The 16,159-nt window shown below is 37.6% G+C and overlaps 1 protein-coding gene across 1 annotated transcript; it reads right to left on the bottom strand.

Annotated features, from left to right (window-relative positions):
• Positions 1-6,346: 6,346 nt before the first annotated feature.
• Positions 6,347-7,216, bottom strand: LOC140174661 (uncharacterized). Its single transcript, XM_072200149.1, has 2 exons — positions 6,805-7,216; positions 6,347-6,681 (listed from the first exon to the last, which is right to left on the bottom strand). Exons 1-2 carry the CDS (start codon positions 7,214-7,216, stop codon positions 6,347-6,349), a joined length of 747 nt encoding a protein of 248 aa, XP_072056250.1.
• Between the last annotated feature and the right edge of the window lie 8,943 nt (positions 7,217-16,159).

Here is a 16,159-nt window from a genome sequence, read left to right as displayed (position 1 = left end):
TAGAAGCCTTCAAGAGATGACTAGGGTTATGTTATGTGAAAATGAGGTTCCAAAATTCCTATGGGCTGAAGCTGTAAATACAGCATGTTACATTTTGAATAGGACCATTATTAGAAAAAGGGTTAAAGAAAACTCCTTATGAGCTATGGAAAGGAACCCCTCCAAATCTTAAGTATTTTCATGTTTTTGGATGCAAATGTTTTGTGCTAAACAACAAAGAAAATATTGGTAAATTTGATCCAAAATCATACGAGGGAATGTTTGTTGGATATTTCACTACTAGCAAGGCCTATATGATTTATCTCAAAGAACATAGGACCATAGAGGAATCCATACATGTGACTTTTTGTGATTCTAATTCAATTCTCAGTACTGTGATAGATGATGACACAGATTGTGAAGAAGTTATCAAGGAAACCAGTGGTGAAAATCCCAAGTCTGCTGAAAATGAAGAATCTGCCAGTCCAGTTTTATCTCGTCAGAATGGAGGAGGCATTTCCATTTTGTCTCCTGAGCCAGCAAGAGAAACTGAAACAGTGAGACCCACAAAAGTTCATCAAAGCTCAACACCACAAAGGAAGCCTAGAGAATGGAAGTCCATGAGGGGTTATCCTCAAGGAGTAACTACAAGATCCTCAACCAAAAGGCAATCCGAACCAAGCAATTTTGCACTCTTGTCACAAATGGAGTCCAACAATGTCAAACAAGCTCTTAAAGATCCATCATGGGTGAAGGCCATGCAAGAAGAGCTTGCTCAATTCGACAAGAATGAGGTTTGGACACTAGTACCTCATCCGGATGGTAAGAAGGTAACGGGTACTAAGTGGGTTTTAAAAATAAACTTGGTGAGGATGGACAAGTTGTTCGTAACAAGGCTAGACTAGTGGCCCAAGGTTACGATCAAGAAGAGTGTATAGATTTTGATGAATCTTTTGCTCCGGTAGCTAGAATGGAAGCAATTAGGTTGCTTCTTGCCTACACTGCCCATAAGGGCTTTAAAATATTTCAAATGGATGTAAAATGTGCTTTTTTAAATGGCTTTATTGATAGAGAAGTGTTTGTGGCACAACCCCCCAGTTTTGAAGATAAAGAATTTCCAAACCATGTTTTTAAACTATCTAAGGCTCTTTATGGTCTTAGACAATCTCCAAGAGCTTGGTATGAAAGGCTTAGTGCCTTCTTGTTGGAAAATCAATTTCAAAAGGTACCACTGACACTACTTTATTTATTAAAGCATCTAATGATGATATACTCCTAGTTCAAGTTTATGTTGATGACATTGTGTTTGGTTCGGCCAATGAGTCCTTGTGTGAAGAGTCTGGAAAACTCATGACTAGTGAGTTTGAAATGAGTTTAATGGAAGAACTAACCTTCTTTCTTGGTCTCCAAATTAAACAATCTCCTAGTGGCACCTTTATTCACCAAGGAAAGTATACACTAGAACTAATCAAGAAATTTGGCCTAGAAAATTCTAAATCAATGGGAACACCAATGCATCCTAACACTAAACTTGAAAAAGATGATAATGGGAAAGATGTGGATGAAACAAGGTATAGAGGAATGATAGGTTCACTCATGTACCTTACCTCCTCTAGACCGGATATTGTTCAAAGTGTGGGTGTATGCTCAAGGTTTCAATCTCACCCAAAAGAATCCCATCTTTCAGCCGTTAAGCACATCATTAGATACATTAAGGGAACTAGTGATTATGGCTTATGGTATCCAAAATCTGATGATTTTTGTGCAGTAGGGTTTTGTGATGCAGATTATGCGGGAGATATGGTGGATAGAAGAAGCACATCCGGCATGTGTTGTTTCCTTGGGAGATCACTCAACATGTGGCCAAGCAAAAAAAAGCAACCGTGGCCCTATCCACAGCTGAAGCTGAATATATCTCTGCCTCTGCTTGTTGTTCATAATTAATATAGTTAAAAACACAATTAGAGGATTACAAATTAAAGATCAATAGTATACCCTTGTTCTGTGACAACATGAGTGCCATAAATATTTCAAAAAATCCTGTTTTGCACCCAAGAACAAAGCACATTGAAATAAAATATCATTTCATTAGAGAACATATGTAAAAGGAAACTATTGATATTTAATTTGTAAAATCCGAAGATCAACTTGCGGATATTTTCACTAAGCCCCTCTGTGAAGACAGATTCTGCACCTTGAGAAATAGTTTGGGAATGATAGAATTAAGTTCTGTTGAGAATTTGTGAATTTTTTTGATTCTGTTTATTTTTGTCTCGTAGGAAAGCAGGAGACAAATTTCAGGATGTGTTGAACGGGTCATGATACAGGGGGAGACTGAACTGAAGTTAATTATTTTGGGCCCCACTAAATCTCTTTGACCTCACTCTGACCCGTTTCTCATTTTTTTGGAAGTTGTCAAATTAAATCTTTATCCTTTCTTCATCCCTTGATTCTAGGAACTATTTTCACTTGTCTTGAATTATTATGGACTGCATTGTTTTTTCCTCATTTTTTGCAGGGTCCCTCCTTGATGACAAAAAGGGGAGGAGAAAAAAAAGGCTGAATTGAAAATTGAAACTGTTATGTTTCATTGATTTGTTGCACTATTTTGCAGACCTGTTTTGCTCTGTTTTATACTCTGATCTGGCTCTGTTTTGAGCACTTTGTGTTAGTGGATTAATTTTGAGTTGAACTTTGATTGTCATTTGCTCAAATGTATGTGTGCTGACTGGACCATTATGTTTTGGTGAAAAACAAATATTCTGCCTTTTCTATGTTGTTTTCATTTATTTTGCAAGACTCCATTGATGACAAAAGGGGGAGACTTGGCTGAAAATTTGAAATTAAGACAAACAGGGAAAATAGGGGATGAAATCCTTTGTGGATTTATGATCACCCTTATTTCAATTACTTGTTGTGGTGATCTGCTTGATGCGTATGAAGCATTTGATTTACCTTGGTAAATATGATTGTTGTGTTTTGGATTAAGAATATTTTATTTCTAGTAGCTGTGATATGTAAATAAATTCTGATAATTGCCATGTTTTGAGATGATCATGCTTGATTAAAATATTTTCTATGCTCTGATTATTTTGCTTTGATACGTTGATTGGAAAAGATTTTTCGAATAGATTGAATAGCAACTTCTTAAAGCATCAAAAATATTTTTGGTTGATATGTACTCAATTGCTTTGTATATATTGGGCAGAAAATCAAATTATTGATAACAAATGAGTTTTGATTATCATTCAATTCTGCTCATAAATCAAGCCATTCAACACCTTACATTGAATATGTTGAATAACATTGTTGCTTTAGGCTTGATAAAATTGTTACAGGATGGAACTTCCCTTGGTAAAGAAAGTATATATTAAGGGGGAGTCATGTGACAAGTAGAAAGGGGGAGAGATACAAATCTTCAAAGGGAGTATTCTTTACTCAAGATCTTAAATTTCTTTCCATTTCAATTTTAATAATGTTTGTCATCAAGGGGGAGATTGATGAGTTTGGAAAACTCTAAATTTGTGATGACTAAACATTATTAATTTTATTAATTGCAAAATTATTAAATTGATTCTAACTCTTATTTGTTAAATTAATAATTTTGTGATGCAGGCTTTTAATTGGGCCAAAAATAAAAGAATTCTGGTGCAAGCCCAAATTAAAGTTAACATTCAGCAATGATACAAAAATCCTTTGATCCACATGGCTGAATTAATGGTTACATTACTTGGGCTAAAATTGAACTATTATTTCTACAAGCCCATATTAATAATTGTTGCTACACAATCCAATGCTTGGTCCAAAAATTAAAAGAAACGAAAGCAAAGGTTGCAATGCTTGCAACGGATACCTATTTTTATCACATGCTGGATTTCAAAATTCATTTAACTTGTATTAATTGTCTTAGAAACATGAAAGAGAAAAAGCAAAGTGATTTGATGGCTTTGATGGAAGTCTACACGTTGCTACACAAAGCATGGAGAATCGCACCTAATTAATTTATCTTTGATAATACTCATAGCCTTGCTTTTCCTTTTTCTTTCTCTACTATTTCTTCTCTCTCTCTCTCTCTCTCTCTCTCTCTCTCTCTCTCTGTGTCATTTTCCATAAGGAAACATGGAAGCATTAGCAAGCTACCAACAAGAAGAAGAAGGAGATAGTAAAAAGACCATCACCATGATGGCAAGAAAACATAAAAAAATGTAGTGGCTGAGATTCTTATCACTTATGGTAAGATATGGTGATGAGATCTTGGCTTCTCCATACCAAAAATGGTTGAAGGAGATTCGGCCAGCAAGGAGAAGATCTTTGGGATGGCTTGTCTCTGCTTTTGGGTTCACTTATCACGGAAGGTAGCTAGGGTTGCTACGTGAGGGAGGAAGCAAAAGTGGAGCAGATGAAGCTATCATCATCATGAAGCATCAAGGGCCAAAAATCCAACTTGGAGAGCAAGCCAAGGATGAAGCGCTCGGATTGATGAAGATTGATGACCAAGGAAGGACTAGAGGTAATTGCATGTTGGGTTTTGCATGGGTTATCTCTTCTCTCTCTCTGGCCGAACCGGTTTTGTTCTTGGAGAAGAAGAAGTTGGCTTGGTTTTTTGGCTTCAAATGTGGAGGCTTCCCTCTTCTATAAAAATAGAGAACAGCCACGGTTTGGAGCAAGGAGAAAGTGTGAGAGTGCAAGGCACAAAGTTCTCAGAGCTACCTGAGCTAATAGAAGTTCTTCTCCTTCAATGTATTCTGTTTTGTATTTTTTTGTTTAATTTTGTCATGTCTTGAGTCTCATGGAAAAAGGAAAATAGTGAGGTTTGTATGAAAAAGCCATAGAGCGGAAAAAGACAGAGAGTGCAAAATTAAAAGAAAAAGCCATAGATGTCCTTAGAGTTCCTTTGTTCATCTATGTTGTGTTTCATGATTCTGTGGGAATTCCCTTGTAAGTTGGGTTAGCACTTTACAGTTGAAATCTTGGCAGTGACAAAGTCAAGTTCAGTTTGGGATTAGATTCTGGACTTGTCCCAGATAGGAAGGGTAGTTTATAGGGAGAATTGGTGCTTGTAATCAAAGAATGATTATAGTGAAATTCCATCATCTTTGTGATGGAGACTGGATGTAGGCTGCACTGCACTTAGCAGTTGAACTAGGATATATCTGGGTGTAATTTTGTCTCTCTTTTGCTCCATTTCTGTTTCTGCTGTATAGGAGATAAAACCGAAAAATATCTCGTGCCAAGTGACGAGACAAAAAGAAAAGTCTCGTGGCTAGGGACGAGACAAAAATAAAAAAGTCTCCAGAAAGTATTACAAAGACCAGCAAGTGTTCAGAAGTTAAAAAGGGGCTAAGATTCAACCTCCTTCTCTAAGCCACTAAAACCATCACAAGATATTGCAAGAGCATACAATCTTCTTCTATAGGGGACAGTCCTTCTTACAGAACCGCCACCGCCATTTAAACAATAATGCCGTATTTCAGACCACCGCATCACTCACCCCCAACCCTCCTAACTTCTTTGGTGCCTTGATCATCTCCCACTTCACTAGGGCCATACCAGGTCATCCATCATCCTTCCCCCAAAAGAACCTCTTCTACAAAGAGATAATTCTCCGTGCAATCGCATTTGGCATCTTGTACAAACTCAGGTAATAGATAGGCACATTGTTGATTACTGACTTGATGAGTACCAGCTTTCCAGCCTTACTATGAACCTTTGCTTTCCACAAGTTGAGTTTCTCTTCCATCTTATCAATAACCGGCTTCCAGCTTTTTACCAACCGAGGATTCGCTCCTAGGATAATGCCAAGGTACCTCACCGGTAGAGATGCCACCTGATAACCTAGTAGCTGAGACATCTGGTTAACCCACTCTTGGCTACAGTTTATTGGTATCAAGTTAGACTTCTCGAAATTAATGCTCAATCCATACATCACTTCAAAGCACCTGTGAAGTCTCTTATAGTTTCTCACTATCTTCTCCTCTGGCGGGCAGAATAAATTAGTGTCATCAGAAAATTTTAAGTGTGATAGCTCTATATTATCCCTACCGACTAATAGAGGAGATATTCGACCATTTTTAACCGTCTCTCCAATCATCCTATTCAGCACATCAACCACCAGTACAAACAAAAACGGCAATAATGGGTCTCCTTGACGTAGCCCCCTCTTCATTTTGAAAGGTTTGGATGGTGATCCATTAATTAGAATAGAAATACATGCCGATGTAACACACTCCTTTACCCACGCCATCTATGTTCTTCCGAAGCCCATCTTCTCAAGCATAGTATCAACAAAGCACCATTTAACCTTGTCATAGGCTTTTTGGAAGTCCAGTTTAATAATTGTTGAAGTCTTCTTCTTCAGTATTAACCATTACACAGTTTCACATGCAATTAAAGATCTATCATATATCTTTCTCCCCTTCACAAAGGCACTCTGTGATTCCCCAACTAAGCTTGGCATTACACTCCTCATTCTTCGTGTCAACAGTTTAGAGATAACTTTATATGTACATCCAACCATGCTAATAGGTCTGAGATATTTTATCTCCTTAGCACCAACAAATTTCGGAGCCAATGCTACCCAAGTGACATTAGCATCTGTTGGCAATGTTGTTGTCTCAAAAAATTTCATCACAGCTACAGTGAATTCCGTTCTGATCTCATTCCAACACTTTTTTAGAAAATTCATGTTGTATCCATCACTACCTGGAGTCTTGGAAGATTCATAGTTCCAAACTGCCTCTTTCACTTCCTCTACTGATGCTAGTGCCTCTAAAGTTTTTGCTTCCTCCGTCTCTAGACGGTTAACTAATCCATCCTAAAGCTCACCCTTGGGGATGCAGGATGCTTCCTGGTGGTACAGACGTTTATAAAAGTCCCGGATCACAATCTTGATTCTTGCTTGATTCCTCACTAGCCTCCCATTAATCACCAAAGCCTCAATCCTATTATTCCTTCTCCTTGCCGAAGCAATATTATAGAAGTACCTTGTGTTTCTATCCATCTCAGTGGCATGCCTAGACCTTGACATTTGCTTCCAAAGCAAATCCTGCCTTATATGCCACTTTTCACAATACCTCACTAGTGCCCTTCTCCTTGATTCTATTGTACCATCATACCGTCGACTACTAACCATATCATCCACCTTCCTTATTTCTTCCTCAAATTTCTTTATCCGCTTAGTCATATCCCCAAAATACTGCTTATGCCATATGCGTAAAGGTTCTGACAGTGCTTTCATCTTTTCTAAGAATTCTACATCTCCTAATTCCCTCTATTCTTTTTTCACCATTCTCAAGAACCCTTCCTGCGTGAACCACAAGTCCAAGCTATGGAAAGGTCTTGGACCATCAAACCTTCTGATGTCTTCCATGATCAAAGGGCAGTGATCTGATAAACCTCTTGGACCACTTCTTAGACGCATCTCCAGGCACACATCAAGCCACCCTAAGGAAACCAAGCTCCTATCAATACGACTGAACGACTGTCCCCTAAACCATGTATACTTACGATCATTAAGTGCCAAATCGACCAACTCCATATCATTTATCCATGTTCTAAACTCTGTCGCAGACACTGATAATGTAGTCGCTCCTTTCCTTTCATCTAAATGCAAAATTTCATTAAAGTGCCCCAAAAAACAGAACGGCACCTGACACAATCTTGCAATATAACTTAACTCTTCCCACATGGAGATTTTCTTAGCTCTCTCATGCGGTCCATACACTAAAGAAATAGCACAATGAAAGTTATCTTTTACCATAACCCTTTCTAAACATAGCCATCTATCTCCTTTATAGCAATTATATAGTTTAAAGGCCATTTCATTCCATATTAGCAACAATCCTCCAGAAGACCCAATAGAACCTACGAACTCCCAACATGCTCTGTCACTTCCCCAAATACAAACAACATCAAATTTAGTTAGTACCTCTTTCTTTGTTTCTACCAAACCCAACATTTTCAGCCTAAATTTATTTTTAAAATTCTTTAGCATACTAACTTTTGCAGCACCTCCCAACCCCCTTATATTCCAAGAACTAAAAATCATTTAACCAAATTTTTACACACCTATTTACGATATTTTGGCCAGCTTCTTCGAACTTTTTCTTTTTGCTTAGCATGTAGTAGTTTCATAGTAATTACTTCATTCTGCTCCTACAAAATCGCCATAATATCATCCTCATCACTGCAATGAGCACCTGACTCTACAGCTAATTTCCAATCATCTTTGTTCTCAGCCATATCCTCTTCCTAAGTCAGCCTCTGTTCTTTAGTGTTTAGTTTTCTACTACCATCCGAGCCATCCTCCATCTCTGAGCCTGATTCTGTGCCATTCTCGTGTTCTTCCTCATGTCCGTTACCATTACCCCGAGCCGATACATCCATCCAGATTCCCCCTCCTCCAGTTACAATCCTAACTTACCTCCTGGATGTCGTTCGGCCTCTGGTGCATTGCAGTTTCTGAGTACGCCATCAACATTACCCTAGCCCACATTTTTTGCCGTCCGCGTCCTCCTGGTATCACTCGAGTTGCAGTAGGTCCATAGAGCTTGTTCAGTTTCTATAATCATGGTCGTCTCTTTCCTCTTCTGTCGTTGTTCTCTCTCCTCATGAGTGGCTTCAACGGCAGTGCTCATCCCTTCATCAGTCCCGTTCGATACCGCCTCCCTTGCACCAACCTCCCGCTTGCATCGCAGTCCACAGCCGCCATCCACACAGTTTCACATGTTTCCTTTTGCGCCACCCATGCGTCCATGATCATTGCGCACAGTCGCTGGCTTCCGCCCTTGCCGGGTTGGCCTTGCACACGGCTCCCTCACCTTTGACGCGTCCTGTCGACAGGCTTCCTCTCCCCTGTTCTGCATCCCAGCATCTTCCCTACCCAAGGCTAGAGGCGCCGTGCTCTCCCCATCCTGAATCAGGCTCACCAGTTCTTGCCGGGTCAGCATTGGGCCTGGGTTAGACCCAACCCAGTTAGGGAGTCCAACCGTTGGCCTAGTCCCTCGGTCCCTCTCCATCATCCCACCATCTTGTCTCATAATAATCCTATTAGGCCTATTAACTCCCGGCCCACTCGCATTCCTTGTATAACCATATCTTTAGCAATCATATCCTTCATAAACATTTGAAAATGTTTTCCTCCGAGTCAATCTTATTAATTTCATACGATCCTTGTGAATCCTCCTTATCTTTTAATGTCATGAGATTACCGTTCCCATGAGGGGAATTTGAATTTTTATGATTCCATTTGTTTAAAACTAGACATGAATTTACCAATCTGTCCCTTTTTTGTTCGGCATTTCTATGGTCAACCGTCATCAACACTGCTGCCTGATCCTAACCAGCCACCCTCCGTTCATGCTGTATCTCTTTTCCGTTCATCATGTGTTTGTTTCCTGCCTCCTCCTTTCTCTTTCGAAGGCATTCCTCCTGATATACCTCTCCACCCACTTCTTTTACAAGGACGTCAAATCCACTTGCACCTATTGTAACGTGAATCCATTCGTTAATCATATCAAAAGCACACGTATCAATTAGGACTCTACCCACACTGAATAAATTACACAATTTTGTCAGTTTATCACATTCCACCACTTTGCCCTATAGCTCTCCTATTCTGTGAAAAGTGTTCCTTGACCATGCATGTAATGGAACCCCATAACATTCCAACCAAACCCTTCTAGACTCGCTTTTCTCAATCTTGTCCCATCTCCATACCATATAAAATAATTTTAATAATTCATTCATTCTAAAAGTGTAAGCTTCTTCAGCACGAAGTACTGTATCAAACATTATCATTGCTTTATATGCCCCCAACTCCCTTACCTGCGTCACACCTGGCCAGTCCCTATGGATCTTCTACTGAAGTGAATTAAAATCAATCGCTGCCTTCGTACCTCCGACAATACTTCTTTATAGCCAGATGACATTCTCACTTGCTATCGGCACTTCTAACTTCTTTCTCCATCCATTACTGTCCGGATCTTTGACAGGTGCATCTGACAGCTACCTCACCATTTTCTCTTCCGCTACTCCTACCCTCTCTGTCTGTGGATCGCAACCTACAACATCGTGTCTAGTGATCACCTTTATTCCTTTGTCCTTTATATTTTGCACCACAGCTCTCCTTCTATACTTCGCTTCTCTAACAAACAACTTTTTGCCTCTCAGCACCATACTATTCATGTATGCAATAGCCTTCAAAGTACCTCTTTTAGTAGTGTACCGTACAAAAGCAAACAGATATATCTGGCCATTTTTATTCTTTCGTGATAGATATATGTTGATGATTCTTCCTGTCCATTTGAACATATTAAAAAGTTCTCTTTTTGATATATCTTTCAGCAGATTTTCGACGAAGATAGAAAAAGAATCAAGCTCCACGTATTGATACTCTTCTTTGTTCCAAACCCTAGGATCTTTATCATTTTTACTCTTTGCAGATGTCCCTTTTTGTGTTTCCCCACCTCCCATGCTCTCAATCCCTCTCTCGCACTCTCATTTCAAAAAAAAAAAGGCAGCCAGCAAGTTTTGTAATTTGTAAGCATCAATTAGCCATCAATAGTGTTTTTAATGGTGTAAGATTACATCCAATGGTATGTGATTACTCACTTTTCTTTTGATGGTTAAGTACTGGCCAAATTTTAATAAAAGTGCTGGCCCCCTAGACTTTCTCTATAAAAAATTATATTGTTGCAATCGATTACTTATCTTGTTGCCATTGACAACAAAATAATTTTAATTATATATCGTATACACCATCAGAAAGATAAATAATAAAATTTATTATACGCATCTCTTTTGCTCATGAGATACATTTATATTTTTTATTGTAAAGCATATTTCATTGGCAGGGTAAAAAAAAATTTGTTTGTAAATCTTCTCATTGTCTGTGTCAATATGATAAGTACAGAACCATTCACTAAATAAATAAATCCATTCAGTCTTAAACATATGAAATTGTTTTGTTATTCTTATTCCCTTATAACATTCTTATAAAATGGTTAGTGGCGATTATAAATTTAGTGTTTACCCAAATGCATCTCTTAGAAAAGCTAATGATGGGGTTTTATTTGAATGTTCTGACCCTATATTGTTGTGTACACGATGTGTGGATACCTTTCACAAATTGAAGAATCTAATACTAATGAATATCTTAGGAAACTTTGTCAGAAAGAGATTAGGAATCTCGGGTACAGGTTTCTTACAATACTGGACAACCGACAATTCCGATATAAGATTTTTTCTACGCAACGATCATGTGCACCTAATGTTCAACATACATGTGAGAATTATATCCCAGCAAACCATAGAGTTGTATGCTGAGGTCTATGATATTGTTGGGCTGTTGGCTAGGTGCATGCCTGCCAATTTCCATGCATCTAGATCCACCAATAGTAGCTCTTCCTTTGCATCATCCTACTCCAAGTGATCATATAGAGGAGGACTCCAAGTTAGATGAGGAGCACATCAATGAGATCAATGCATCTAGTGGTAATGATGAAGAGGAGAAGATTACTATCGAAACCCTAATGAGACACAAGTTTCTTTTGTTGATGTCATTCTCTGTACCCAAATTCTTAGTCTTTGTAGTCATTATCACACAATGGACCTTGATGCAATGTAGAAGTATCAACTGTGCAGTATTGGGGTGGAGAAAATGATTATAACTTGGACAAGGGTGTCGATTTTCACGTGAAACATCGGTTCAGGAGCAGGGAAGCCATGCATACACCGGTAAAAAATTATAATACATAGAGTAGTACAGAGTGCAAAGTGATTAAGTTTGATCGTCTAAAGTACCATTGCTGATACAAGCAGAGTTCAGCAGGCTATCTCTGGAGTATACTTGTATCACTAAGGCATAACCTCAAATATTAGCGATGCCTTAGATGACAATTTTAAAAATAGTTTTAGTTGTTTTAATTTATTGTATAGAACATTGTATTTTTTATATCATTGAGGTAACGTGGTTGTAACTATGGATTATTTCACTATGAGGTTTGAAAGTGTAGGGGATCTAATTGGATAATTCCTATCAACCAAGCTAATTCTTTTGTTTTTCATTCCGGTGTTGTAAAGTGTAGCATAACAGAGTTACCACTTCAAGCATTCTTACAAAAATAAATATACATCGGGAAACAGAAGGAAATTGCAAAGATATACGACAACTAGGAAGAGTCTTACAACAAGGTCCCTAAGCTATTTCAAATGTTGAAGCATTGCCTCCTAGGTACAGTATCCGATTCCTAAATTGTTTTCTTCTATAATAAAGATTTGGTGGACTATGATTCAAGTTAGTTTGATAAGGTCTTTTATGCATTCCTTTCATGTATTGAGGCTTTCAATTGTTGCTTGTGAAGTGGCAAGCATTGAGTAGGACATGTATGTTATATAGGATGGAGTTTGTGTTCAAGGTGTACGAGATAAAGTTCCTACCTATTCCAAATGAGAAGAAGCTCTGGCATGAGTGGCATGAAACACAACTCTGACCTAATCCATCCATGCGACAATCAACCAAGGGCAGGCCAATTTCCACAAGGATTAAGAATGAGATGAAATTTATGGAGCACTAAGAGAAGTAGTGTGAGATGTGTAGGCAGGTACACTGCATTCGCTAAGAGTGTCCTGACACCCAAACTATAGAGTAGTGATCAATCTTTTGAAAACTAGATCGAACTGGCCAGTCAAACTGGTTAAATGGGGTACCGATGACTAATCCGATTTGGTCCATATACAAAACCGTCTATTTTAAAAACCAAAGTTGAATAAAAAAATCGACCGGTTGAATCAAACTAGAACTCATCCAATTTTTAAAAATCACTCCTGAAGTCTAAAACAATGCCGTTTTAAGGTTAAGAAAAAAAATACCGAAATCGAAAAAGAAAAATGAAGCATACTCTAATTTTTTCTTCACTCTTCATTATCAAACAAATCAAATTCAGAAAGACAGACACACTCCAAAAAACCCTATTTGTTATCCAGACTCCATAGTCGTCGTTCCCCTCTGTCTATGCTTGCTGACCTACTTCTCGCCCTCCTAGTCGTGTTGTTCATAGCTCTTGTTGGTCTTGCTGTGCTACTCTGCTTCTTGCCAAAATTCTGTTAGGTGAGTTCTCCTTTTGCTGTGTTATGTTGATTTGTTAATTTTCTTGTTATTGCTCTTCTTTCATTGAATATTTTTCTCACTTGCTTTTTTTTGGTTGAAGGAAGCCACAGAGTGGCGGTACAAATTGAAGCAAGAGAAAAAAGATGTTATTAAGTTGGCATTAGGGTTACCTTGTACAATCATTGTTTAAAATTTATATTAGCTCTTAGACTTTTAGAATCCCATCACCATTACTTTCTTTTTTTTTTTGATGGACTGTGATGAAATAATGACTTAATAAAAGTCCATACAAAGATAACTCTAATGCATCATTGATGCGGAATTTTACCACAAACTACCGGTAAGTGCACCGGGTCGTATCAAGTAATAAACTTACGGTGAGTAAGTGTCGATCCCATGAGGATTAATGGACTAAGCAAACAATAATTGACTAATTATTCTAGTTAGACAAGTGAAATTAAGAGTTGTAAATATCAAATAGCATAAAAGGTAGTAAAATTGAAGAATGCAAACAATAAACATGTGAAAAAAAGTAATATGAGAAGAGATTTAAGACTTTGGAGATGTTTAAATTTCTAGATGAACAATCATTGTCAACTATCTTGATCATGCAAAGATTTAGTTCATGGCAAATCCTAGGTGATTGAATTCCAATTCCTTGGAAATTCAATCTCTTCTAACCCAACTAACTGTCAATCCCTTGATCAATCAATTATATTAAAAGGTTAAGTTCAAATTCTGATTTAAAACCCACACAATCCCTAAGAACCCATAAATAATCTGATTATATGTCATGTATCACATTAAATCCAGATAATTAAAGAATTATGAGAAAAGGAATTTCAAGCTTTAATTCCAGTTATTTAACTTTTCTAAGAATAAAAGGAATTCAATTTAGATTAGGGTTATATTTCCAATATACTCTAATCCGTAGAATGAGAAATGAAACCAATTCTTAAATAGGAATTAATGCATTAATCAAGAGTAGAAGAGCAAATAGTATTAACCCATTAAAGTAAACAAAGCTCCTAACCTTAAAAATGAAAGTTTAGTAGCTCATAATGCAGAGAAAATCTTCAAGTGCAAAAAGTGTGTAAAACTGAAAGTGCGGAAGTCTGAAAAGAAGCCTGCAGGGCAAATCTTTGTTCCTTTTTATAGCAAATTCTAATTGATTCAAAAATAATAATAACTAAACCTAATAATATCTTTTCTATTGATTTGTTTGAATTTAAAACAATTTGATTTCCTCCGTGTGATTTGGTTTCTTGCGTGGAGATCATTCCAAATTTCGCTGTTGGCGCTAAATGCTATATCACTGGCGTTTAAAGCCACCGTCCAGGGAGATTGCACGCAATTAGAAGGCACCGATGCTAAACACTGGGTTGTGGCATTTAATGCCACCTATCTTGAAAAGAAGGGTGAGTTTTAGGGGGCTGGCGCTAAACACCGGAGATGTGGCATTTAGCATCGAGGTGGCAGAAGAAAATTTGAAGCTTTTGATTAGATGTGAATTTCCCTACTTCCTTCCTTCTTCACTCTTGCCGCTTTTTTGTCAAATGCTACCTGAAATCACAAAAAATGCAACACAACTTAAAGTAGCATATACTAGGATATAATTAACCAAATTCTTCTAATAAATCAATAAATCACCATCTAAATCATATAGCAAAGACACTTATGATGTTCATGAATCACAACGGCAAACTTAAAGTGTTGCTTGCCCTCAAGCAACTTTAACATTAGAAAATTGAAATGGGTTTGATTTAAAAAGTTGGAGTTTTATTGAAGTTCATGTCCATATTATGAGTGGGGTTTAGCAACACTGTGATCCTAAGTGCTTCTTTATTTTTCACTACTCCTCAAAAACTTAGACATGCCGATATCTCAACAAAACTAGAACTCGGACGATGTTATGAAACCTCATTTCCATTAAGTCTTGATTGATCCTTGAATTACTTTCTTTAAAATAGAGAGAATTTTTTTGTTGACAACTCTAAATGCTCCATCTCAAGGCGACTCTTGATAGTGTGCATTCGATCGGCAATCCTAGACCAGTCGGTCCAAGTTAGTGGGTGATGAGGCACCTTGCGGATCTAGTTACTCAAGCCTCTCTTTGACACTGTTGCACCACAAGCATATAGCTAAAACTTTGATCCCAAATATCGATGTCCGTAGTCTCTTTGGACTGCTAAATCTCTTGTTTCAAGGTGGCTTGTGTAACGGATTTTCTAACGGCAATCCCGGACCAGTTGGTCCAAGTTATCGGGTGATGAAGCATCCCTCAGATCTAATCACCCAAGCTATCCATTGAACAATAGACACCACAGACACATAATTGGGTCTCAGCCATTGATACTTAGAGCTTTGCAACTTGATTTTCTTTTTGATCTTTTCTATCATTCTTTTTCTTTTTTCTGCTAGTTCTTTTTCTCTCTCTTTTTTTTTCTTTTTCTTGTTTAATTCTTTTGATTCAAGGGTCAATCTTTTGTCTATTTTTTGAGGTTTCATAATACTTCTCTAAGTTTTTATTCATCAAGAATTAACATCCCTCATTTCCAAGGTCATTCATACATCATTCCCTCTATGCAATCATAATCACAATTATATACCACCACATGTAATATGACAAGACAATTGTAAAATAAACTCAACTTATAATATAATAACACCACTTTTCTCTCTTTTTTTTAAATGTTGATTGAAGACATGACATGAGGCATCATTAAAATAAAAATATTAAACTAAAAACTAAAGAAAACAGAAAAATAGAAATCATGCAAATAAACAGAAAACAGAAAGATAGAATTATAATCATAAAGGAAGAGAGATAGAAGACAAGTATAAAAAGAATTCAACCACCTCAATGATTATGGTGGCCATCTCCCTCAATCGATTGTGCTCCTTGTGGTCCTCATAGCCTCCTTATATCTTGTCTCACTTGGGTGAGCTCGAGATGCTGACTTTCTTGCTTAGTCACAATCTGATAGAGAAAGACACCATGGCTATCTTGGTTTGCCCTCATTTGCTTAAGAGATGCAGTGAGTTTTTTTCTAATACTCTTGTGGCAGAAAA

Source organism: Arachis hypogaea, chromosome 8 (genome assembly GCF_003086295.3).
Source record: "Arachis hypogaea cultivar Tifrunner chromosome 8, arahy.Tifrunner.gnm2.J5K5, whole genome shotgun sequence".
In the NCBI taxonomy this organism is placed as follows: domain Eukaryota; kingdom Viridiplantae; phylum Streptophyta; class Magnoliopsida; order Fabales; family Fabaceae; genus Arachis; species Arachis hypogaea.
The sequence above is the reverse complement of the archived record's forward strand: the minus strand, read 5'-3'. Positions and strand labels throughout refer to the sequence as shown.